At 45.8% G+C, this 22,563-nt stretch overlaps 1 protein-coding gene across 11 annotated transcripts in view; it reads right to left on the reverse strand.

The window, feature by feature from the left end:
* The window catches only part of syne1b (spectrin repeat containing, nuclear envelope 1b), a 74,899-nt gene that overhangs the window by 41,411 nt on the left and 10,925 nt on the right, over window positions 1-22,563 (reverse strand). For 10 of the 11 annotated variants that reach the window (XM_088434008.1, XM_088434013.1, XM_088434009.1 and 7 more), the window contains 44 exons: window positions 22,373-22,537; window positions 22,142-22,294; window positions 21,634-21,777; window positions 21,101-21,427; window positions 19,975-20,139; window positions 19,332-19,466; window positions 19,103-19,261; window positions 18,824-19,032; window positions 18,221-18,329; window positions 17,976-18,140; window positions 17,544-17,711; window positions 16,896-17,072; window positions 16,681-16,821; window positions 15,698-15,858; window positions 15,474-15,624; window positions 14,830-15,057; window positions 14,002-14,100; window positions 13,114-13,301; window positions 12,622-12,745; window positions 12,395-12,561; window positions 11,991-12,144; window positions 11,096-11,718; window positions 10,680-10,859; window positions 10,034-10,184; window positions 9,805-9,963; window positions 9,564-9,746; window positions 9,370-9,471; window positions 9,094-9,297; window positions 8,806-9,013; window positions 8,628-8,740; window positions 7,461-7,666; window positions 7,078-7,227; window positions 6,375-6,666; window positions 5,624-5,796; window positions 4,402-4,711; window positions 4,148-4,312; window positions 3,463-3,819; window positions 3,250-3,386; window positions 2,790-2,967; window positions 2,274-2,456; window positions 2,054-2,197; window positions 1,124-1,279; window positions 598-762; window positions 36-208 (listed from right to left, as the gene is read on the reverse strand). In XM_088434008.1, coding sequence (XP_088290134.1) covers window positions 36-208; window positions 598-762; window positions 1,124-1,279; window positions 2,054-2,197; window positions 2,274-2,456; window positions 2,790-2,967; window positions 3,250-3,386; window positions 3,463-3,819; window positions 4,148-4,312; window positions 4,402-4,711; window positions 5,624-5,796; window positions 6,375-6,666; window positions 7,078-7,227; window positions 7,461-7,666; window positions 8,628-8,740; window positions 8,806-9,013; window positions 9,094-9,297; window positions 9,370-9,471; window positions 9,564-9,746; window positions 9,805-9,963; window positions 10,034-10,184; window positions 10,680-10,859; window positions 11,096-11,718; window positions 11,991-12,144; window positions 12,395-12,561; window positions 12,622-12,745; window positions 13,114-13,301; window positions 14,002-14,100; window positions 14,830-15,057; window positions 15,474-15,624; window positions 15,698-15,858; window positions 16,681-16,821; window positions 16,896-17,072; window positions 17,544-17,711; window positions 17,976-18,140; window positions 18,221-18,329; window positions 18,824-19,032; window positions 19,103-19,261; window positions 19,332-19,466; window positions 19,975-20,139; window positions 21,101-21,427; window positions 21,634-21,777; window positions 22,142-22,294; window positions 22,373-22,537 — 8,201 coding nt within the window. The remainder of the gene's footprint in view (window positions 1-35; window positions 209-597; window positions 763-1,123; window positions 1,280-2,053; window positions 2,198-2,273; window positions 2,457-2,789; window positions 2,968-3,249; window positions 3,387-3,462; window positions 3,820-4,147; window positions 4,313-4,401; window positions 4,712-5,623; window positions 5,797-6,374; window positions 6,667-7,077; window positions 7,228-7,460; window positions 7,667-8,627; window positions 8,741-8,805; window positions 9,014-9,093; window positions 9,298-9,369; window positions 9,472-9,563; window positions 9,747-9,804; window positions 9,964-10,033; window positions 10,185-10,679; window positions 10,860-11,095; window positions 11,719-11,990; window positions 12,145-12,394; window positions 12,562-12,621; window positions 12,746-13,113; window positions 13,302-14,001; window positions 14,101-14,829; window positions 15,058-15,473; window positions 15,625-15,697; window positions 15,859-16,680; window positions 16,822-16,895; window positions 17,073-17,543; window positions 17,712-17,975; window positions 18,141-18,220; window positions 18,330-18,823; window positions 19,033-19,102; window positions 19,262-19,331; window positions 19,467-19,974; window positions 20,140-21,100; window positions 21,428-21,633; window positions 21,778-22,141; window positions 22,295-22,372; window positions 22,538-22,563) is intronic. The other variant, XM_088434010.1, reaches the window with a different exon arrangement.

Genomic DNA, 22,563 nt, shown 5'->3' on the forward strand with positions numbered 1-22,563 from the left:
AATTTGTTTACTCTTAAGTATTATTGATTTGTAACCTTTTGCACTGGATGGATGCGGAGAGCAGAGCGTCCCAGGAATCTTTCAGCTCCTGGATTTGGTCCTGGACCAGAGCCGCACCGTTTCCCGAGGTGTTTCTCTGGACCGACTCCCCTCTGGTGATCAGCATCTTCAGCTGGATCTCCTTCTCCTGACGAGCGGTCAGCAAGGCCTGGAATCATCAACGGCGCGGCTCCCGTCATCACCTTACCTTTAACCCCTGGGGGAATTTTCACTAGCCCGGCCTTATTATCACCCAACTTGGGCTGTCAACACAAAAGTTTCTATTGCGCCCTGTTTGCGAGTTGCTGTTGAAAGGATGAATGTAAAAATCGGGAGAAACGCACGATTTTAATTACGTCCAAAATTTGTCCAATTATGTCCAATATTTCTAATTTTGAATGGCAGTAAACGAGCCCGACGTGGGCTAAAGTCAATTAAAACTCTGGAGCCTATAAAGACGTCTTTGGGATTTCATGTTTTTCAGTCGAAAATGACTTATTAAGTTGTCAAACATTGCGAAAAAGTCTCCCGTGGCATCCAGAGTCCAAACGGCTCTACCTCCAGCTTGATCATGCGGCTGTCCAGGACGTTTTTGTCAGCCGTGGGGGCGCAGTAGGTCTGAAGCATATGGCTGGTGTCGGCCACCCAGTTCTGCAGCTCCTTGAGCCCGTGGTCGAAAAGCTGGTGCTCGCTCACCATGCGCTCGATCCGTGACGCCTTTTCCTGTTGACCAAAAATGGATGGAAGATAAGAAATACTAGTAGAAACTCCATTCACCTAAAATTATAACTTATTTTCCTCATATATCTGAATTGACATTTTTGGGCAAAAGGGGCGTGGCTGTCTTCCTTTGAACCCTTACATCTCAGAAACTACTGGGTCAATCTTCACAAACGAAGTATCGTCGGAATGGGAATTCAACAAGTATTCCGGATTGTTTTGAAGATCGATGCGTATTTTCGTGACTTGACCTCTTGATTAGTAATCTGACCTTGAATTTGACCATAGAATGACCCATTATAGATAAGAGAGGCAAGACTGCCGACTGCGGCACCGGCAGACAAATTGCAAGATGTTACTGTACCTTGGTCAGGTTGGTTAAAGCAAGGAACTGAGCAGAGAGCTGCGAGACACGGTGCACAAAACCCTTGCCGGCTGCGTGTTCGTCCAACAGCCGCTGGGCCTTCTCTTTCAGCCTGCTCAGCTGGACTTGGTGGGAGGCTAGCTCCTCCAGCACAGACTGAAAGGGCACAAGCAGGTTACGGTAGAAAGCGTAGGCGGGAGGACAAATATTACCAAAGCGGCGTTAGCGGACTCCAAACGTGGACGGAAAGACAAGCAAACACCATTAAGCAAAGAAAATTGGCAAAAGTTAGCAAAAGCTGGACAAAAGCAGTGGGGGTTAGCACCAAATAGAAAAACATTCGCTTCAAAATTCGTTTCCCACGTTAGATTTAACGTTAGCTTTCGATATTACATTCAATGTTAGTTTCTGAGGTGAGCTTCCAATGTTACCTCTGACCTTGGAGACGAAGCCCAACGTTAGCTTCCGACATATGCGTCGATATTAGCTTACACCGTTGCTGACAACGTTATTTCCCAAAAATATTATTAATATTAGCTACTGGGAAGCATCCAATGTCAGTCCCTGAGGTTGGCGTTCAAAATTTAGCTCCAATGTTAACGTTAAAGTTAGCCTCAACATATGCTTCAGAATTTAGCGGCAAAAGTATCTGGGAAATTAGCTTGCAAATCCAATTCCAACGTTAGCCCCTGAAGTTAGCTTCCAATGTTACCTCTAATCTTGGAGACATATCCCAAAGTTAGCTTCTAACATTAAAGGGAGACCAATGTTAGCTTGCAATGTTCCCGTAAATGTTAAAGTTAGCTTCAACATTAGCTTCTGATTATGGCGCCAAGGTTAGCTTCTAGAGTTTGTTTCAACATACTGTAAGCTTCAAACATTATCTGGACGGAACGCTGGTCCGACGTGTACATCGTGGCTGAAAATAACCTGAAGTTTGTGGAGCTCCGACTTCTTGGCGGGGAGATCGTGGAGCCGCGTGCTGCTCTCCTGCACGGCCATTTCGGTGGCGTTCAGGTAGTCCTGAATGGGCTCGGCACTGGCCTCAAAGTCCTTCATCTGCGACGCCAAGTTCTGAAACCAAGAACGACAACTCTTCTGTCCGCTTGCTTGTTTTTGCAACTCTGCTGACCGCCGGATTCTTGCTCACTTGCAGATTGATTTCTCTGTTGTGAAGATTGGACATGATGTTCTTCCAATCCTCAAGAGCGTTGTTGGTCTTTGTCCGAACCGACTCCACTTTGTCTTTGGTCGCAATCACGGAGAGCAGCTCGCCCGTGATCACCACGCCGTTGAGCTTGGATTGACCCAGCTCTCTATCGCTTAGAAACTCCTGAGAATTAAGAGAAAAATCTAGTGGTATCTGACTAACAAGTGAAATTTTACAGGTGAATTTTACTTTCTTGAAGTGTTAGCTTGGACATGATCTCTGTTCATAACTCAAACGCGTTCCACCTTAAACATTAGCTTAACATTAAACGTCTAGTCCTAGCTTCAAAAGTTAGCTTCCGATGTTAGCTTCAAATGTGGCTACCCAACACTGCCTCCAATGTTAGCTTGCAATGTTAGCTTCATTAGCTTCCAACGTGAGCTTCAAATACTTCCCAAAATTGCCTCCGAAGTCTTTTTCTTCAACATTTGTTTAAAATACCTCATTCCTTGTTACCTGAATCTTTTGCAAGCTGGACAAGGCCTCAGAGAGATTTTGGGGCGCATCGAAGCATTTGGCCGTGTTGATCTTGGCGTTGACCAGCCACTGCTGGAACTCTCTATAGGCCGAGCGGAATCCTTGTTCCTGCACCTTCTCTTTGCACTGGCATTCCCTGGAGGCTTGGAGACTCAGACTAGAAGAAAACAAAAATGAAGGCACGCAAGGATTCACACTAGCACGATCAAGCGCAAAGTTGCTTCATGTTCACATTCATTTCCTCTCAATTTGAAAAAAAAAAAAAAAAAAAGATGGGAATAAAAAGTATGAAACCTGCTAAAACCTAGAAATGCCTTCACGTGCCCATAAAGTACACATAGAGTAATCCAAAGATACCAATACCAAAGATAGCAAAAATACTGGACAGCTGCATCCTGTTTTCCAACCCTTGCGAGCCCAATTGTGCATCTCTGATTACCTGTTGTACTCCTTAATGAGGGCAGAAACTTTTTCAGACTGGGCGGCCATGTCTCTGGAGAAGCGGCACAGATCGTTGAGCTGCGTCTTCAAGCTATCGCACGCGGGCTCAGCCTTGATAATCTCGTCCAAAGTGTCCTGGGGGGGGGGGAAGAAAGATGAATGTTTTTTTGGTTCTGTGCGCGTGTCTCGGTGCAGCCGACGCGGGACCGACCTTTGCGATCCGCCAGCCTTTGACGGCCTCCTCTCCGTCTTTTTTCTCCTGGGCTTGGCCCAGCCGAAGACGCCAGTCGTGAAGCCGGCGCCCCAGGTCCTGCGCGTCCTGCTCCAGCCGCGCCGACAGGCCGGCCAACTCCTGCTCGGAGGCGGTCATCTGCGAGAGCGCCGTCTCCAGGCCGGCCCGGGTCCGAAGCGCCGAGCGCTCCCACTGCTCCCAGCCGGAGAGCAGGGCGGCCTCCTCGCGCTCCAGGGCCTCGTAGCCGCCCGAGCCCGTGTGATCTCTGGCCGCCGCCCCGCACCTCTGCGCCCGGCTCAGCCTCTCTCGGCCTCGCTGCTTCGAGTCCAGCAACTCCTGGGAAACCAAAACAAAACAACAACAAAAAAACCACTTCAAAAAAAATAGTTTGTAATGGGAGAATTGAGAGGAGAATTGAACATCGGGCAAAGAACTTTGAACGTCGCAGCGCTAAAAGTCATATTTAAATCTTTCCGTAACATAAAAGTGATCATGGGACAATTTGACCCGCTTTTCTTAAATGCGAAACAGAAAAACTAATTGCCCCAAACGCGCAAATACGCTTACTTGTTAAATAAGCCAGTAATTTTCCAATGGGTCAATTCGATTCGGCGCTGAAATTTTCCAATGGGTCAGGAGGTAAACTTTGGTGAATTTTGCTCACCTGGACTTTGGCCAGCTTTCTCTTAATGGAGGCCGAGTCTCCCGACAGGTCGGACCAGCGCTGGAGTTCCTCCTTGGCCGAGACGAGCCAGTCGTTGAAGTCTCGGACGGCGTCCAGGTACTGCTCGTGCTCCGACACGACGCTTTGCATGGACTGGATTTTACCCTGTGACGAAGAACGGATGGATCTCATCTTTCATGTCGCAGGACACCAAAAAAGGAAAACATGACTTTTCTATTCACGAGAGTCCTTACCCCGACCACCGCTGCGATATCGGCAAAGTGCGAACTGAGCTCCGCCCGTGACTCGGGTCCAAAAGTCTGGTCGGCGGATTTTTCGTAGAGCTCCACGGCCTTGTCGGTAAGACGCGCCGCAGCTGCGGCGTGGGCGTCCACGTCCGCTTGGACGGCCCTGAGACGCTCCAGGAGGGTGGACTTCTCTTTCAGGCCGGGCTGCCGGGGGAGGGGCATGCCCACCTCCTGCTCCACCGTCTCCATCCACTGCTGCAGGTGGTTCTCGCTGTCCTGGAAGCTGTTCCACTGGGACACCGTCCACTCCAGTCGACTGCGAACGAGCAATTTCACAGAGGAACTATTCCGTCAATAACTTGCTTGGACTGAATGTTCGGACACATATAAATACATCTTTAAGACTGAATGAGCTAAGTGTGGAATTCTGATTCGAAAAATGTGGAATTTGGTTGAAAATAATGCGGAAAACATGATGGAGTTAGAATCGATCATGAAATGTGGAAGGGTGAGGCAAATTTATAAAACATCTCTATTAATTTGGCTAGTTTGTGTTTGTCAAGCTTATGGAGTAAAAACTTTGACTGGAAACACATTCGAGTGTACTTACAAACACATTCAAACGTAATTGTAAATACATTAAAACATAATTATAGAATACATGCAAAAAAAACTGCGCTTATAATGCTTAAAAAAATAACATTTATAGCATTGTTTTTACTACTACATGCACAAGTCTACCGCAAGGTATCATGGGAAAAACAGATTGGTTTGATTATGATGTCCATTTTGGGTTTATTTTTTCCTCATGATGCCATTAGATGCGCAGGTCAATTCAACATAGCATGATGAGAAAAACATGCTAAGTTTGTAGCATTATGTATAGTATTTTTAAATACTTTCAAATGTATTTGCGGATCAAATTTGTATTTGCAACTTTTTTTTCTTTTATAATCACATGCTAAAGTCAATACAACGTGACATTTCGGGGAAAAATGTGTTTTTTAGCCTACAAGTATGTTTAAATGAATTTGGAAATACGTTTAAACATAAAAACGTTTGAATGTACAAATGACAAAACGGATTTTTTTTGTTTTGAGGAATGGAAAAAATACTTAAAAGTCAACACTGAATCAGTCAAGTTCAGTGACGTTTGGTAAAAAAAAAAAAAAACTCAATTCATTGAAATGTGTCATTGTGAAGGAAAAGGGAAGGGGAAATTCTTCACCTGTGGCAACTCATGGAGGTGATCAACATGTTGGCCCAGGCGTCCTTGAGACTCTGAAGCTGTGAGCAAATGGCCTCCTGGCCTTCCACGCTGACATGCTTGAGGACTTGTTCTCCTTTTCCGACCGTCATATTGAGCTTCACCTCGCCTTCGCCCTTCATCAGCAGGATGTCCTAGAACAAGACAAACAAAGAGGCTATGTATAGGCGCTAAACTACGCGTTAAATTCTGGCCCCGTAATTGTGTGATGTTCCAAGATGGCACCAAAACATATCGGTCTCAAGAAAGTTCTTCTGGTACACGTATTAGTCATTATAAAATATGGTTATTACTGAACTGGAGACCCAGCTCCTCTTTGGATTCTCAGTACAGCAATAAAAGGTAATGAGTTCTACACAGAAGATAAAGCATATATGCTTGTTTTGGTATTTTTCCTCCTGCACCATTTAGATATTTCTTGAACACTAGGGCCCAATGGTTATGGATTTTTTTCATTCTGGGGAAAAAAATGCTGTTTTAGCAGTTAGTCTACAAGAATCTTCAAAGATATTTGCAAGTATGTTTGAACGTATTTGCAAATATGTTTGAATATACTTGTAAAAAATACGTGCGAACATACTTTCAAATGAATTAGCCTGCATTTCTGTCGCGTTAAAGAACTGTAAAAAAAAGAAGACATTGTACTTCAGCCAACTCGTTAGTTGGGTGCACTATAAATATTAGGCCTGACGTCACACGCATTTGGTCTGACCTGCACAAGCAGCAGCCTCTTCTCCAGGGTCTCCTTGTTGCCCACGGTGCTGTCGAGCGAGGCCAGCCGGTCCTGGACGGCGCGCAGCCAGGTCCAGGTGGCCTGCAGCGTCTCCTCGAAGGCCTGCCGCTCCTGCAGGGTGAGCCGGCAGCTGCGCAGCCTCTCGCGCCCGCGTCGCAGCAAGGCCTGATGCTGCGACTGCAGCTGGGCCGACACCCGCGCCTCGCTGCCGTCGCCTCGCCCGCCTTCGTTCAGCGCCTGCGCCTCCTGACACAAACGCTCGAAGGAATCGCTGCACGCGGACAGAAGGAAAACGTTTTATACATTTTAATAATAGCTGTAAAGGGAGAGACAGCGCCAAAATGTTGCTTTACACGACATTTAACTTCATTTCGCATATGAGCAATATGAATTAAGCAGCAAAATCCATCGTTTTTATCCGATTCACGAGGCGGCCATCTTGCCATTCGCTAAATTGACTGAGCCTAAAGTAAAAACAAATTAAATGTGAAGCAAGTTTTGTTATTTTTTTAAATATGATTTGAATGAATAAATCGCTTGTACGCAATAGAGCGAAACATTGTAGAAAGTGAGGTCATTCCTGTAAGCAAATGTCACACTGCATAGTGACTATCTCCCTTTGCTTGGCCAGGAAATTCAAGTTAGATGGTAAGAAAAAATTAAGGGCATTATGGGCAATCACCTTTCTTTGAGCACTTCCTGCTGATATTCGTCCACCTGTTCCAGCAAAGCTTTTTCTGGAGTGCGTTGCTCGGCTTGGAGCAGATCTGAGGTCATCCTCTTCTCCATCTGCTCCAACCACCACTTCAACTTTTTAAGCCGACCCTCAAACCTGCAAAGATAATCAATCGATCAATTAAATGTTATTTGTATAGCCCTGAATCACCGAAGTCTCAAAGGGCTTCACGGGGGACGGGCTGAGGTGCAGGCAGACTGACGTCGTTCACAAAAATATGAAGACGTCGTGGGACAGCCATCGTAGAAATTAAGGCATCGGCCGAATCCTGATCATTATCGTCTCATCCTCCGCGGGCATCATGGCGAGTCAAGCCGTCCTACTCCTACCCTTTCATGAGGGACGCGCTGTCCTCCAGGATCTGTTGGTTCTGCCTGCACTGCTCCACAAAGGTGTCCCAGTCCTGCTGGATGGAGGACAGCTGCTGCTGAACCTGTCCAGCGTTGGCTTTGGGAAGATGGAGCAGAAGCTTTTCTCCTTCCTCGCAGACCTGCGTCAGCTGCACCTTGCCTTCTTCCATGCGTTCCGTGGCCCCCTGACAAACAAAAGCGAGGGTGAAACCAGACTCCAGTCCGAGGCCGGTAATCCCGAACTCGACTTCGGCATTTGACTCGGACTCGTCTCAAACTCGGGTCGACTCAAAGAACACAAAAAACATCCTTCTTCAAAAGAAGTTTGAAATAAAGTTTTTCATAAAATATGTTTGCATGGACTGTAATGTTTGCAGATGACATCGTGATCTGTAGTGAGTTTAGGCAACAGGGGAGGAGAAGCTACAGTGGTGGAGGTTGGACCTTATGTTGTTCAATAAGGTCCAAATTTACTGCATTCTTGCAAAATAGGCACACCTAAAAGGCTTCGAACTTCATAAAGACTGACACTGTGGCTTCTAAGCCAGTGCACCTTATACAGCACATAAACCGTGATTGTTTTGTTGACGTTCCATTTAACGCAATCCCAGCCACTACTGTAGCTTCTATTCTATGCGCCTTATGATGCGGTGCGTCTTATATATGGAAATGGTTTTAAAATAACCCGTTCGTGTGAGATGCACCTTATAATCTGGTGCGCCTTATAGTGCAGTAGTCCGAAAGTAGTGGGAGAACTGGGTTGTGTTTAGACTATCCAATGAGGGCCAAATTTACTTCAAAAATTGTTGGAAGATTTTAGGTTATATAGGAAGGTTTGATAAGAGCCTGTGCTTTAAAAACCAAAATCATTAAGGATCATTTTGAGTTCAAGAAATTGATCTTTTGGAGCCTAGTTTTCACGAGGTTTGAAATCCTGGTCAGGTTTTCTTTTCATGGTTGTGAGAATGATCGATTTCCTGTCTCGTGATTCCTTTGTAATCTTACCTGGGCTCAGACTCGGATATTGCGGACTGTGACTTGACTTGGACTCTGACCTTTGCGACTCAGACTTGACTTGGATTCAGACCTTTGTGACTGGACCCTGATTCGGACTCGACTACAGTCCTGCAGGGGTGTTGACCGTACCTTGAGTTTCTGTAATTTGCGTTCAACGATGTGAGTGTCCCCGGAACGGTCGCAGCATTCTTTGACAATCTCTCTCTGCTCCACCAGCCAGCGATGAAACTCCTGAACTAGATCTGCGGATCCAGAGGTTTAGCAAGAACCTCGCCCTCCGGGTGTATTGCGCGATGTCCTTCCTCACCATTGAACTGTTGTTGAAGACCGCTCTGCAGTGACGCCAAAGTCCTGGCCGAGACCTGGTTTACGGACTCGTAAGTCTTGATGAGCTCGGTCAGCGCGGAACCCAAAGCGGAAAGCTCCTCCGAGGGATATTTGCGGCACAGGTTGTTCAGACTTTCTCTGGTGGAGTCGATACTACCCTGCTGGTTTTGAAGCTCCTTCTGGAGTTCCTGGGATCAAAAAAAAAAAAAAAAAAAAGATACAAATAAAAAATAGGCAAACTGCCACGAAAGATGCGACAGAGCTTTACCTTGACTCGGCAGATGTCTTCAGGATCCGAACCGGCGGGGGAGGACACCAATGAGTCCTCCATGCTCTTAAGCCAAGCGGACATCTGTGCGATGTAGTCTTCCAGCAGTTTCTTCTGGGCGCTAAAGTCCAGCAGGTTTCCCCGCACCTGCCCGTGGAGCTTCTGAACTGACTCCAATTTCTTCCTCAGGTCGTTCTCCAGCAACTGTAACGGTTGGGATGAAGTTCATTGGAGTCTTGATTTTTGATTCGTTGAAGTGGTCTGGAAGCTACCAACCTGGAGTTTTGGAGGAGTTTCCTGACTTTGACTGCTCTTTTTTAGTTCGGCCATTTTGCTCTGCAGCTTTTCAAGCCGCAGCTCTTTCTCGCCCATTTCTTCCTGTTAAAATCGAGCAAAAAGTCTCGGGTGGTTAGCGACATGCTAAGGCTAATCGCAAATGCAATAAATAAATAAACAAATTCCCAACTGACCTGAAGCACAGAGAGCCTCGCTGCCACCTTGTGGCTGTCATTGAGGTTGTTGAGATTCTCGTTGAGCTCCGTCACGCAGCTGCTGCTCCAGCTTTCCACGTCGTCTGCAATTTGCCGCACCTCCTCCCACAGCGGCAAACTCTGCTTCAGACGCTGAATATTGTCGTCCATCCTCTCAGACACCTGCGGGAGAGAATTAAGTCACCTCTCGTTTGGCTTCCGATGGCTTTCTTTGACGTACATCCAACCACTGGTCTACGAGCGTCTCCATATCCTTTCTGAGAATTTGCCAGTCGCACTCTGGAAGCTTCTTCAGTTCCATCAGCAACCGTTTGCCTTTGCTGGAAAAGCGCTCCAGTTTCTCTTGTTTGTCGGACATCTCCGTCTTCAGAGCTTCGTGCTAGAGTTGGAGGAACGCTATGTCACTATCAAGTGACAGGGAGTTAAGAAGAACCGGACTTTGTTCTGACCTTGCTTAGGGATCGCTTGGTTTCCTCATGATCCTTTAGAACACAGCTGATATCAAGCAGGGGTTCTATGTTCTCCAGAACGCTGCTGATGGTGGATTTCAGCCCTTGATATTCTCTCATGAGCTGGGCAAGAAGATTGCACTGCCCTTGTCTGTTCAACACACAAAGTCGGCCATCTAGATCATACCGTCAACATCACCGCAGGTGATGTGGTGCCGGAACCTGACTGCTGCCAGTGGGGCTGCATCATGACCCGGGCTTATGCTCTAGTTGGGGCATGCCAAAAGACTTTTTTTTTTTCTCCTCCCCCTTTTTTTAAAAACTCGGTGCGTCCTGCCTAGCGTACCCAGACGCGACTTGCCCAGTGTTTTACTCATTAAGTCAAAATTGTGTTGCCTCGTACTTGTGCAGGTGTAATGATAATAACTATCTCCCGTATATTAAACACTACAAGGCCAGATTTTAAGGCGACCCTTCAATGAACGCCCTATTTTAAAACTGTTTTCATTTATAGGGCACACCGCATTATAAGGCGCATAGACTAGAAGCTACAGTGGCGTCTGGGCTTGCGTTATGCATTCACTAGATGGAGCTACGCAAAAGCGAATGGCTTCTTTCAGACATGGAAAGATCCTCCCAACCGTACCTCTCTGTAATGAGCCTCTTGGCGGCCTCCCAGGTGGTCTCCAGCAGGCCGATTTCTTTCAGCGCCTCAGCGGCTAGTTCTGCATCTCGTTGGGCCAACTGGTGGGCCTTGTCCCTGAGCCACTGCTCCTCGTGCTGGTGGGATTGTAGCTCGTCCTCCAGCTGATTGAAGAAGCGCAACCTGGAGGAAAATTAAAAAAATTCTGGCATTAGCGTCTCAAAGCAGAGGTCCCCATTTCAATGAATGGAAACGCCATTAAACCGCTCCAACCCCCCAAAACTACAATTAGAAAACTAGCACTACAGTATCACGCTTAGAGTTGTATTTCTTTCTTTCTGGGGGGCGGAATGCCAATATTTTACCTTTTATTGAATATGAAAATCGGCTAAAATGATAGTATCCCGTCACCGGGTTACCGTTGCTGCAGAGAAAGAAGGCCGGGCTCTTTCAAGCTGCACTGCTCGGCTTTTTCCTCAATATCCTCCACGGCTTTGAGCAGTTGCTCTTTTCGCCGTCCGAAGGCCGCCCACAGGGCCCCCGAGGCCTCGGCCTGGCTCTGCTTGGCCCCCAGAAGGTTTCTGACGGCGTCCAACTCGCCGGCCAGCCCGTCGGCCAGCGCGCGGCACCACTCTGCCGAGCCTTCGCCGCCGCCGCGCAGGTGGCTTTTGCGGAGGCCGCTGTCCAGGTCCACGGCCAGCGTCTCCAGCCGGCACACGTCCGGGCTGACGGCGGACAGCTCCCGCTGCAGCTCGTCCACACGGGCCCGGTCCCAGCTGCCGCCGCTCTCCACCGTTTGGCGCAGGGCTCGCAAGCGCGCGGCGGCCGTGGCGTGCTCGCGCCGAAAATTGGCCAGCTTTTCCAGGCAGTCCAGCTGCAGCCCGAGCGTGCGGCCGGCCTCCAGGTAGGACTGCACGCAGCCGTCCACTCGGCTACGGAGGAGCTGCGCCTCGCCGGCGTCGCACCGCCGGCACAGATTTTCCGCCTCGGTTTCTAATGTCTGTTTTGCGCTAGCCTGCTTTTCTAAGGCCGCCTGGTTCTCCTGCCAGAGAAAAAAAGATTCATTGTTAAATTGTGTTAAACTTTATACAAATGCACATTGTCAATAGTGAGGCAATAAAACTGATGATATTACACAATCTTTTGGGGTTTTAGAATGAAATACACCTAGAGATCCTTTGGTTTTAAGTTTTTTATTTTTTTTAAATCAACTAATTATTTAAGCCACTTAGGGAGTTCATGGTTGAAAAAAATATTTCACAGGCGGTACATCATTGAAACATTATAACATAAGACAGCGCGGGTGTGGCTTACGTTTACTCGCGCACTGGCCGAGGGTAGGTCGTTGATGCTGATTTGGCAAGCCGTGCGCAAGTTGGAGAGCATGCTCTCACTCCACTGGGAGAATTTCTGAAGGTCTCGGTCAAACTGCTCCACGAGGGCCATGTGCTTCTGGAGTTCCTGGATTCTGAAGACCCCCCCAAAAATTGAATAAATAATAACACCTTTATTTCCTTTGTTGCAATCAGGTGCATGTCCAACCTATTTTTTTAGGGGTGCCGAAGCACTCCTTGAGCGAATCCAAGCACCTTGAAATTTTACAGGTCTTTATATTTGCATATACTGATTTTTCTGTGTGTTCTTTTTAATGAGCTCGAACATGCTTTGGGGGTGAAAACGAAACCACCAAAAGAAACAGAAATGGAGTGTCTACATACCTTTTAGGAAGCGCTTCATTTTGGGCATGTAACCTCTTCTGGAGAGCGTCAAGCTCTTCCCTCAGCTGAATCACTCTGTCATCCGGAGCACAGGGATAAACCGATGTCCCAAGAGCGAGCAGCTCGGCGTGAGACGCTCCCAGACTCTGGACGTCTGAGTATAAGGTCTGAAAAAAAAAAATCGTTTTTGAAAATATATTTGTTTTTGTTTACCAAATTAAGCATACCTGCATGTCCTGCAGCTCGCCGCAGAGTTTGGAGTTGTCGGCCGACAGGCACCGACTCTCGCGTTTGACAGCACATTCGCTCCTCTCCAGACAGGATATGAAATTGCAGCGTTGTTTCTCAAACCTGCGGCCGCAAATCAGTTTCCCCCTTGGACTTAAAATGCCATTAACCAGTTTTTTTAAATAGACATTATATACAGCGTTGTTTTGATAAAAATATCAACTCCAGGCCACCATGTTAGATTTTTCACAAAAGCCTGGAATGACTACTTTAGACGTCTTTAATTTATTACAAATTAAATGTCCGGACTCTTAAAAAAACGTGAAAATACGTCCCTGGTATTGAATGAGTTAACCGCTAGTATAGACGAGCATGAAGCGATAATATTTAGGCTTGCAACATAACGACGCAACAACCGAAAAATACTTCTGATAGGACATTCAAAGCAGCACTGTATTAAACTCATGTTTTGTTGTTGTTGTTTTTTTTACCTTTGCCAAACTGTTAGCAGGGTCTCCAGAGTGCTCTGCTTGATCTTGGCTTCCTGAGTGTTTTCTTCATAGCTGGTATTGAATGCTTTGACAGCGGCTTCCGCTTTGGCTTTGTCACTCAGGCGCCGGGCGGCGGCTGAAAGGGACAACAAGGTCCCTTTTAGCCCCTCCAGTTCTTGACAGACGTCCTGGGAGATACCAGACAAGTATTTAGTCCGTGTCGGCGGCGTTTTCCATACGGAGCAGGGAAAGGCAACTGGCACGCAATGAGTTCATTTTTGAAAAATAAAAAAACATTTGACTTTCGCTGATCTGTTTCAAGTTGTAATGACCATGTTTGCCACTAGATGGCTCAAAACGATGGTGCTACTTCATCCAAAAACAAGCCAACAAATTGGTTAGCTAAAATGTTGTTTTCAGGTAAAACAGATGTGCTCATAAGTTTACAAAGTGCAGCGGTTTACAAATGAGCGTCATTGTCATTAGTGACGCAATTTTCCAGAAGACGAGTAAGATATAAAAAGCATGATGCTACACATTCTATCTTCATCTAAAATGTGCATAGAGATCCCACAGCAAATGCAGTTCCAAGGTTTAACAAATCTGGCACAGTACTGTGCATTAGGTGACAGAAACAACAGTTTTCTTTTCTAACTATGAGAAAATTAACTGGAACATTTCGCTAAATGGTGTTGTCATGACTCTTTTGCAAAATGCTTTATGAGTTTGTTTTGTTCATTTTCAGACAGATGCGCATTGTCATTAGTGATAAGTTTGTGCCCGGCAAATGAATGATATGAAGGGCATATATACAATAGTGCAATAATAAATCTCCATGTTTAACTTGCCCATGCCTGATATGTGGACTAAGAGGTGGAACTCACGCACCATGTGGCTTTGAAGGGCCCTGTAGGTATCTGAAGAGGAACCGCACGTCTTGATTGGCTCTTCCAGCTTTGACTGGAGCTCACGAAGTGATGATTGCACCTAAGAAAATACAAAACAAAACCAAAATAAGCCACTAAATGGAAAACACTAGGTACAAATGTTCATAGTAAAATCTTAGTTTAACTGTAAAAGTTTGATGGTTTCCTGATTGTCCTTACACCTGCACGAGATCAAGGCAAAGAAATTTCACTTAACAAGCTCGAACCTACAAAGAAACGTACAAAGATAATGACCAACAGTGGGAGACGGGACGCTTTGTACGCACTAAGATGTTACCGAGATCTTAGGTGAGAAACGAACAACGTGAGAAACAGGGGAATGAGAAAAAAACAAGACAAAAACGAAGCAGGGGCCACAGTATAAGCCTGGGAAAAAAAATGCACATGCCACATAGACGTACATCACCACAAATTTGAGATGAGTAAAGAAAAACATAGGGCAGGGGGTAAAAAACAAATCTTTGGCCATTTCCCCGGCAGAGGCCATAATATAAGCCGGGAAAAAAAATGCACATGCCAAAAAACTGTAGATCGGCACTAATCTCAAGGCATACGTGTAGGAAACATTAATCTTATATGAGATAAGAAAAACATGAAGTGGAGGAGAGTAAAAAACAAGAATTTGGCCATGTGCCCAGTGGGGGGCATAGTATAAGCCTGGAAAAAAACTCGTACATGCCACACAGACGAATGTCACCACTAATCTAACCTAACGGGTTTTTTTTGCGCCGTATACTAGCGAATACTTGAATAATTGATTTCATTGCACCTCTTGGAAGCTTTGCGAAAACTTCTGCTGGTGAGAAAAACGTTCTCGAAGCTGGGCGTCAAGCTGCCGCACGCTCTCCCTCAGCTCGTCCCAGTAGCGTCCCATTTGGGTCAAGCGGGCCTTGATGCGGGCCGCCTCTCCTGACGAAACGAACCGCGCCACGTCCTGGGAGTCCGCCTCCAGTCCAGACAGAACCTGAGCACGTTCCTGAAGCTCCGCCTCCACCTCCTGGACACAACGGCAACACGGTCCTTTAACCGGGCTTCGAGATCTCTATTGCCTGTCCCAGCTTAAGAATGTACGACAACAATTGGGTCAAAAAGAAATTGCGTTGGGTGAGAAAGGGGCTGCCAAAAATTTTCCTTCCTTGTTTAGACCAAAAATTGGGGTCAAAACAATCTGACATAACAATGCAATTTTGGGTTGTCCTGTAGGTTGTTTGGTTGACCCAAATTTTGAAAATGACTTTTGACCCAGTTATTTTGTAGGATATTTTGTGCGGCATTTTTTTTTTTTTTTTACTAATTAATTGACACATAGTGACAGAAGCCATAGGTACGGCTAACGATTAGCGTAATACTCACAGGAATATATTCTTTATCCTCTGCACAGAACAACGAATATTCGTAAGACTTACTGCGTACCTTCACAGTCTCGATCTGTTGCTCGAGTGTCGAATTGGAAGACTTCAAGGAGTCCAGTTGCTTTTCCTTGTCAGATATCCAGGAGGAAAAAGCTTCAAACTGGACTCCGAACCGATCCCACTTGATCTTCATCTCCTCCGCGGTTTTCACGCTAGCGCAGAAGAGCAGCTGTGATACAAGAGCTCACATTTTTGGAAAAAGTGTGAATGTTGAAATGGGCGTACTCGTTTTTGAGGCCAGCCTCCATTTTGTCCACTTGATCGCTGAGGGAACGGGCCTGCTGAAGAAGCAGGTTCTGGTTCTTCGGACCCAGTTGGATTTCCGTGGCTCTCTTCAGCAAGGTGTTCATGTGCGAGGCTTCGGCTTCGCACTGCTTCAGGAGCACCTGTGGCGCATCCGTGCAAAGTATTCAAGCACGCCGCCAACAAGTTCAGCGTAGACCGCTGCTTCTACAGTTACGACATGAATATATTTGACGAACACCCAACTCGCCACGGTGACAAAAAACAGTCGACGTCCATCAATAATAGATAAAAAAAAAAAAAATCAAATATTTTGGATAAAGGAAGGTCTAAAAACTGCAATTAATCATTAAATACTCAAATAATCAACTATGTAATGAAGTACCAAAGAAATCAATTATTTTAATAAATAATGACTTTGGGTAATTAAATGCAAAAGTAATCAGTTAATTAAGATATTTCCAAACTAAAGTCATGAATGACAAAGAACAGATATAGGGAAGTCATCCATTAGTTTAGGAAATTAAATGCAAAGTAAATGGGTAAACAAGTAGTTTAGGTCATGAAGTGCTAAAGTAATCCATTAGTTTCAGGTATGAAGTGACAAATCAATCAATTATTTTAGATAATCGGGTGGTAAAATAATCGATTACTTTAGGTGCTAGGGTAATTGATTTTTTTCGGCAGCTAGGTGTTAAAGTAATCAATTACCTTAGGTAATAAAGCGCAAAAGTATTCAATTAGTTTAAGGAGTGGAGCGCTAATTTGATCAATTCCTTTAGGTAATTGGGTGCTAAAGTAATTGATTACTTATCATTTTTTTTAGGCGGTTAGGTTCGAGAGTAATCAGTTTAGGCACTAAAGTACTCCACTAATCGATGACCTTTGGTAGTGAAGCGCTAATATGTAATGAAGCGCTAACTCCGCTCAAGAGCGCTAAAGCCCAGACGGTAATTTGGACTCACTCTGGCCTGGTCCAGTTCTACGGCCAGGCTCTCCCGACTACTGAAGACCAGCTCTCGCTCGGCGGCGGCCCGGGCCTTGCCCACGAACTGGCGTACCGCCTCCTGCTGGCTGTCGAACTCCTGCCAGGCCGCCAGGGTCACCTGACCATGACGAGGCGTCACCGTGAACGGGAAGGAAGGCTACGCAGCCGAGCGCACGTCGGGAATCGGCGCACCTCCAGGCTTTGCTCCTGCGAATCCACGTTGTGCTCCATTTTGCCGAGCGTGTTCTCCAGACTGTGCAGGTCCTGCTGCAGAGTCTCGCCCAGGTCTTCCTCGGCCTGCAGCTGCTGCCCCCTGCTGATCAACTGCTGAACATCTTTCCTCTTCAGCTTCAGTCGCTTCACGACTTGCTGCGGGAGCACCATTTAGAACCGTGAGGATTTCCAATGTGATTTTTATCATTTCTATTTTAATTTTAGTACTGTATTTCCTGCACTATGAGGAACAGCTTAAAGCCTTCAATTTTCTGGTCCTGGTCCACCAACAATTTTAAACTTGCCCGCGAGATGATTTTATAAAAATAAGCTGAATTTCTTCAATCAGCAAACAACTTGAAATATTTTATAATCGTCAGTAATGTTAATGTTTTTGAACAGTATTAAAAAAAATAATGAATCTGAAGTTTCTGTTTTATTCATTCCTGATTGACTATGAATACATTTTGACTGACTGATCTGATTGTTTTGTTGCCATTCCTTGTTTTGTTGCGCAGCTCCATCTAGTGGATGCAAAACGCAACCCCAGCCACTACTATACTTTCTATTCTATGCGCCTTATATTCCGGTGCACCTTACAGTGCGAAAAACATAGTAGCAGAATACCTGGTGAAGGAGCAGTAGCTGCTGGGCTTCTCGCACAGTGGGACAGTCCAGGATTCTGGAGACATCGGCCTGAACTTCTTTCTGCGCTCGGAGAAGATCGTCCAAAGTGGTCTGCACTTCCTCCCGGAATTGAACGCAGTCACCCACAGCCAGGACCATCTTCTCGGCCTTTTAACGGACATTTAATTTACGGTTACTATTTTGTCTATAATTAATACGATCACGAAATCATCATTCATGCAAAATTGATAACCTTTCAAAACACTTCATGCCGCTTCCTGTCGACTAAAAATGATGTCACAGTGCCTCAAGTAACTGCCAATCATGGCAAAGGTTGCATGTCACATGGTCAAAGGCAGGAAACGTTTTTGTCAAACTTCTGACGTTAAAGTCAGAAATCAGGAATGATCAATCGTAGGGGTCATGACCCACCTCTATGAGCGACAAGAGAAGCCCTTTGAAATCAGCCGAGAGTTTGCTGAGGGCGCTCCCTTGCCTCTGGGCGTCGCCCTCGGCGCAGATCTCCATCAGAACCGCCATTCGGGCTTTCAGCCAGGATAGGTTTCCTTCCTGCAGCTCGGCGTCATTTCTCAACTCCTGCGGCGAAAAGAAGGATCCGGATGGACATGGTGGAAGATAGATGGCTGGATTTCGGGGCGGGACTGACGCAACGGTACCGTGATGGTAGCCTTGACTTGAGTGTATTTTCTAGGGTCGCCCGCTCGGTTTCTCAGGAGTCGAAGTTGGCTTTCTTTAGATATCAACCAGCAAGAAAGCTCGGCGTATCTGTGCCAAGACGCAAGCATTGAGGTCAAGCAATTCTGAGTAAAGAGAATTCTGAGAATAGTGTTTTTGCTTGAAAATGAGAACATTATTTAGTCTCAGAAACATGACTCAGAATTCTGATGCGAGTTTCAGTATTCTGACTTGTCAGAAAGTCTCAGATTTCTGACTTTAAAGTAAAGATTTTAAAGTTATTCAAAGAATACTCACTTTAAAGTCAAAACTCTGACTTTTTAGACATCTGAAGGAACAAGTTTCGAATTCTGAGAATAAAGTCAGAACTTTCACTTCAATGTCAGAATCCAATTTACTCTCCAATTTCTGAAATAGACAAACTTCTGAGATGCGTGAGAATGCTTGGACTAATGCTCTTCAGCAAAATCTAATATTGGCCAGTGCCTACTTCAAATTTTACCCAAAAGCCATGACGGAAGTCACACCAGGAGAGTCCCGCTGCCGGACTTCTTTAGCAAAAGATGCATTTGAGGTTCCGATACCTGGCATTGTAGTCCTTCCATTTATCCGGGTGCTGCATCAACTTCTGATGGGTAGCTTCAATCTCCTGGCTCAGCTCAGCGTAGTCTTTCCTGGACTTCTCCAGGCTCCGGTGGGCAGAGTCGTCCTCGGGGAGCTTCTGACAGAATTCTTCCATCAGCTGCAGCCTCTTCTCGCAAAGAGACTGAGGACCCTTTTCTCTGAAGAAGGCCTGGGGGGGGAGGGGGCAGGACGTCATGCTTTCAGCGCCTTAGCCTGACTGAGCTTTCACGGAAGCTCACCCGGTGCTCCTTGATGAGCCTCTCGCTGCCCGCGCCGGCCAGGTGCCGGTTCTCCCGGGTAAGCTCGGCCCGGCATTCCTGTAGGAACTGCGCCAGCTTGCTCCCCTCCGCCTCCACTTTGAGGCGGAGGAGGTGGAAGGGGGCATCAGTCTGGACGTCCTGGGAGGAAAAGCCGATTCGCAAAGGCTCAGTATCTCCGGCAACTTTGACTTTGATTTGGGGAGCCCACCTTCCAGTGTTTGTGTAGCGCCCGCACGGTCTCCTGCAGCGACTGTTGCTCCGGGTCGGGCAAAATATCGGTGAGCTCGTCGCAAGCCTTGAGGAACGTGTTGAGGACGCGCTGGTCCAACTGCCCGAAGAAATCCTGAGGAAAAAAACATCACAAACTGCAAATTAGGAGATCTTTCAAAGTAAACATCTTCATGTATTGTACTTCTATTTCCTATCGGAGAAATGCTTGCAAAAGTGGAACAATCAACTCAAGACCTATAAATGACTTAATAAAGTAACCGATTTAATAAGTGCTTTAAAAAAATCTACCAAAAGTCAAGTCATGACAAAAAAGGCTTCCCTCAATTTAATCTGCATTAGAAAAATACCACTATCAGCATCTCACAAGCACCTCCCTCAAATGCTCAACCTTAAAAACAAACACCTCCTCCAAATAATCAATTTATGACAAATACCTCCCTCAAATAACAATAAATACCTTAAAAAAAAAAAAAGTCAACTTGCAAAACACAAACGCCTCCCGAAAACGATCAACTTGAGACACATAAAGACCTCCATCAAGAGCATCCATCTTCAAACACAATATGAAGCAGACTATCTTTAGGAGCCATAAAAATAACCAAGAAAGGCCGTTTGCACACCGTGTGCTTTTTCAGCAGCTCCTCGGGGTCGCCTCTTTCCGTCAGACAGTTTTCTGCCATCTTGAGAACTTTCTCCAGCTCCAGCCGGGACTCGTCGAATCTCTTCATCAGGCTGCTGTTTGCCTCCACGCGTTTCCGCCACTCCGTCGCTTCTCGAAACATGGACTGAAACATCAACCATTCGATACTGTTGAGCTGACAAAAAACTAGGAAATGTTGAAAATCTTGCCATTTAGCTAAAAAGCTGTACATTATGTTGCCTTTTATTTTGAAAAGCCAAATATCTTTACACTCTATAAGCAATTGGGGAAAGAAAAAATCAGTCAAATGTGACCAAGATGCATGCACCACTTCCTGAGTTGATTTGTAGTATAAAATGACCAATTTTTGGGAGGGGCATTGGGTCAAATAGACCCAAATTGGTGATTAGTCCCTCTTTGACCCAAATTGGGTTAATATTTATTCCATCTGTTTTTTGAGTCCAGTTTTGGACTCATAAGTCCACGTTTGGACTCTTGAGCCGAAGCTGTCTGAGGAAATTAGACACAACTTGGTACACCCCTACAGATTTTGGTTCTGAAAAATGAGACCAAGCAATTTTGGAGAAGAAATAATGGTCTCATCCACAATTGCGTCAATGTGAGCTAGGTTAGGATTGTTCGGTATCAATATTTTTTTTCCACAAAAAATTGTATTGTTTTGTGCAAAACAACCCAACATGTTGGGTCAAACTGGAGCAAAGCTGTCTGTCAGTTTTGACCAAAACTGGGTTATTTTTGACACAGCAATTTAAAGAAAGAACAGGTTTGGACTGGGTTAATACTTTAATACTGGGTTAATTTGCGGTCCCAACTTAAATCTTGGATCTTGAAAATGGTAGCAAACTACTACTTGGGTCAATTTGACCAGAGACGTTTTATATTAGACTCTAAAAGAGTCTGTATTAAAAAAAAAAAAAAAAAATCACAATAATGACAACTCAGTATGAGTCAATTTGACCCAAGTTTTGTTTTATGCAAAATTGTGCCCAAATGACCCAGGTAGCAGCAAGTTGGTCCAAATTCGGACCAAAATTGGGCTATTTTTGACCCGACAGTTTTTCAAGCGTAAGAGCGGAGACGTTTACCTGCGAGGAGGCTCGGAGGTCGGCGACTCTTTTATGCAGGAGACTCATGTCCATGTGCTGCAGCGTTTTGCTGGCGTCCATGAGCTTGAGGATGCTCTGGTGATTCTTCTCGATCACCATCAGACACTTCTTGCAGCTTTGCGTGGCGGCCGCCAGCTCCTGGCACTTGCGCTTGAAGTCGGCGGGCCCCTCCGATTCGGCGCCGCCCGTGACGTGGCTGGCCTTCTCCAGGGCCTGGTAGAACCCTGTGATGTTCTTCTCCATTTCTTCCAGAGGAGCTAAGAGCGACTGCGACTCCTTCAGCAGCGGCACGCATCGCTCCCGCACCTGATTGGATGAGGAACTCCGTCGCTATATACTAGAGACTTTTGGAACCTTATCACACAGCGTTTGGCAAAGCGTCGTTCATTGCTTATGATTTGGATCTGTTCTCCGCAACATTTAGTGAAAAATGTTGGACTCGAACTTTAAATTCGAACTGAAAATGAGAATTCTGAGGATTTGTTTCTAGGATGAGCGTGCGATGGGCGCACCTTGCCGAGCTGCTCCTTGATGGAGGTCATCACGGCCGTCATGTGGGCCACTTCCTCCGGCGCCGTGTCTTTGCCCAGCAGCTGAGCGGTGCGAGCCGCCGCCTTGCACGCCGCCTCCATGGCTGGCACTTTGTGCTTGATTTCCTGCATCGGAAATCAAACTTCAACTTTCAATAAGTCAAATTTAAAAACTATTTTTGGTGGAGGAAATGTCATTGACGTTTTTTTTCTTGCTCTTGCTTATATGGCATAATAAATACATAAATACCTAGGAGTGCCAAAACACAAAAAAGCAGTGAATGAGTTAATGAGTTTTAATGCCCTGGCAGAAACACTACATGTTTTCAAATTAAAAACAAATGAATTGGAAGGTAAAGCAACTTCTTGCTAAATTGTGTTCAAAACGTTATATGCCTTTATTTGGTTAAATCTTATATGGATGGGCATTATCATTACTTCGGTTTTTATTTTTTTCCTTTTAAACTCCAATGACGAGAATGCACTTTACCTCAACATCCTGAGAAAACGCGCGGACGTTGAGGAACGACACTTGCACAGCGGCGCTCATCTTCTCTTCCGTGGCGTCCATGAACATCTTCAAAGTGCTGATCCCGTCCTGATAGTCACGTCTCAACTTGTCCACCTCGTCCGCTCTTGCATACTGACAATCAAAAACGAAGAGTTAGATGTCGGTGAATATTTAAAAAAAAAAAAAAAAGATGCCCGCGAGCGGATTTACGTATTTGACTTTGACGAAGAGCTCCCTCCATCGGCCGTTGAGAAGGAGGAGCTGCTGCTTGAGGTCTCGCGACACGCCGTCGTCGCAGGTCTCGATCAGGAAGTTGCCGGCGTCGTTCATGTCCATGTGTTGCTGGACCCAGTGGGACAGGTTGCGGAAGAAGTCCTGAATCAAAATCAAGAAAAAAAAAT

The sequence above is a fragment of the Hippichthys cyanospilos genome, chromosome 14, assembly GCF_059441005.1.
Source record: "Hippichthys cyanospilos isolate Australia breed blue-spotted pipefish chromosome 14, RoL_Hcya_1.0, whole genome shotgun sequence".
Lineage (NCBI taxonomy): Eukaryota > Metazoa > Chordata > Actinopteri > Syngnathiformes > Syngnathidae > Hippichthys > Hippichthys cyanospilos.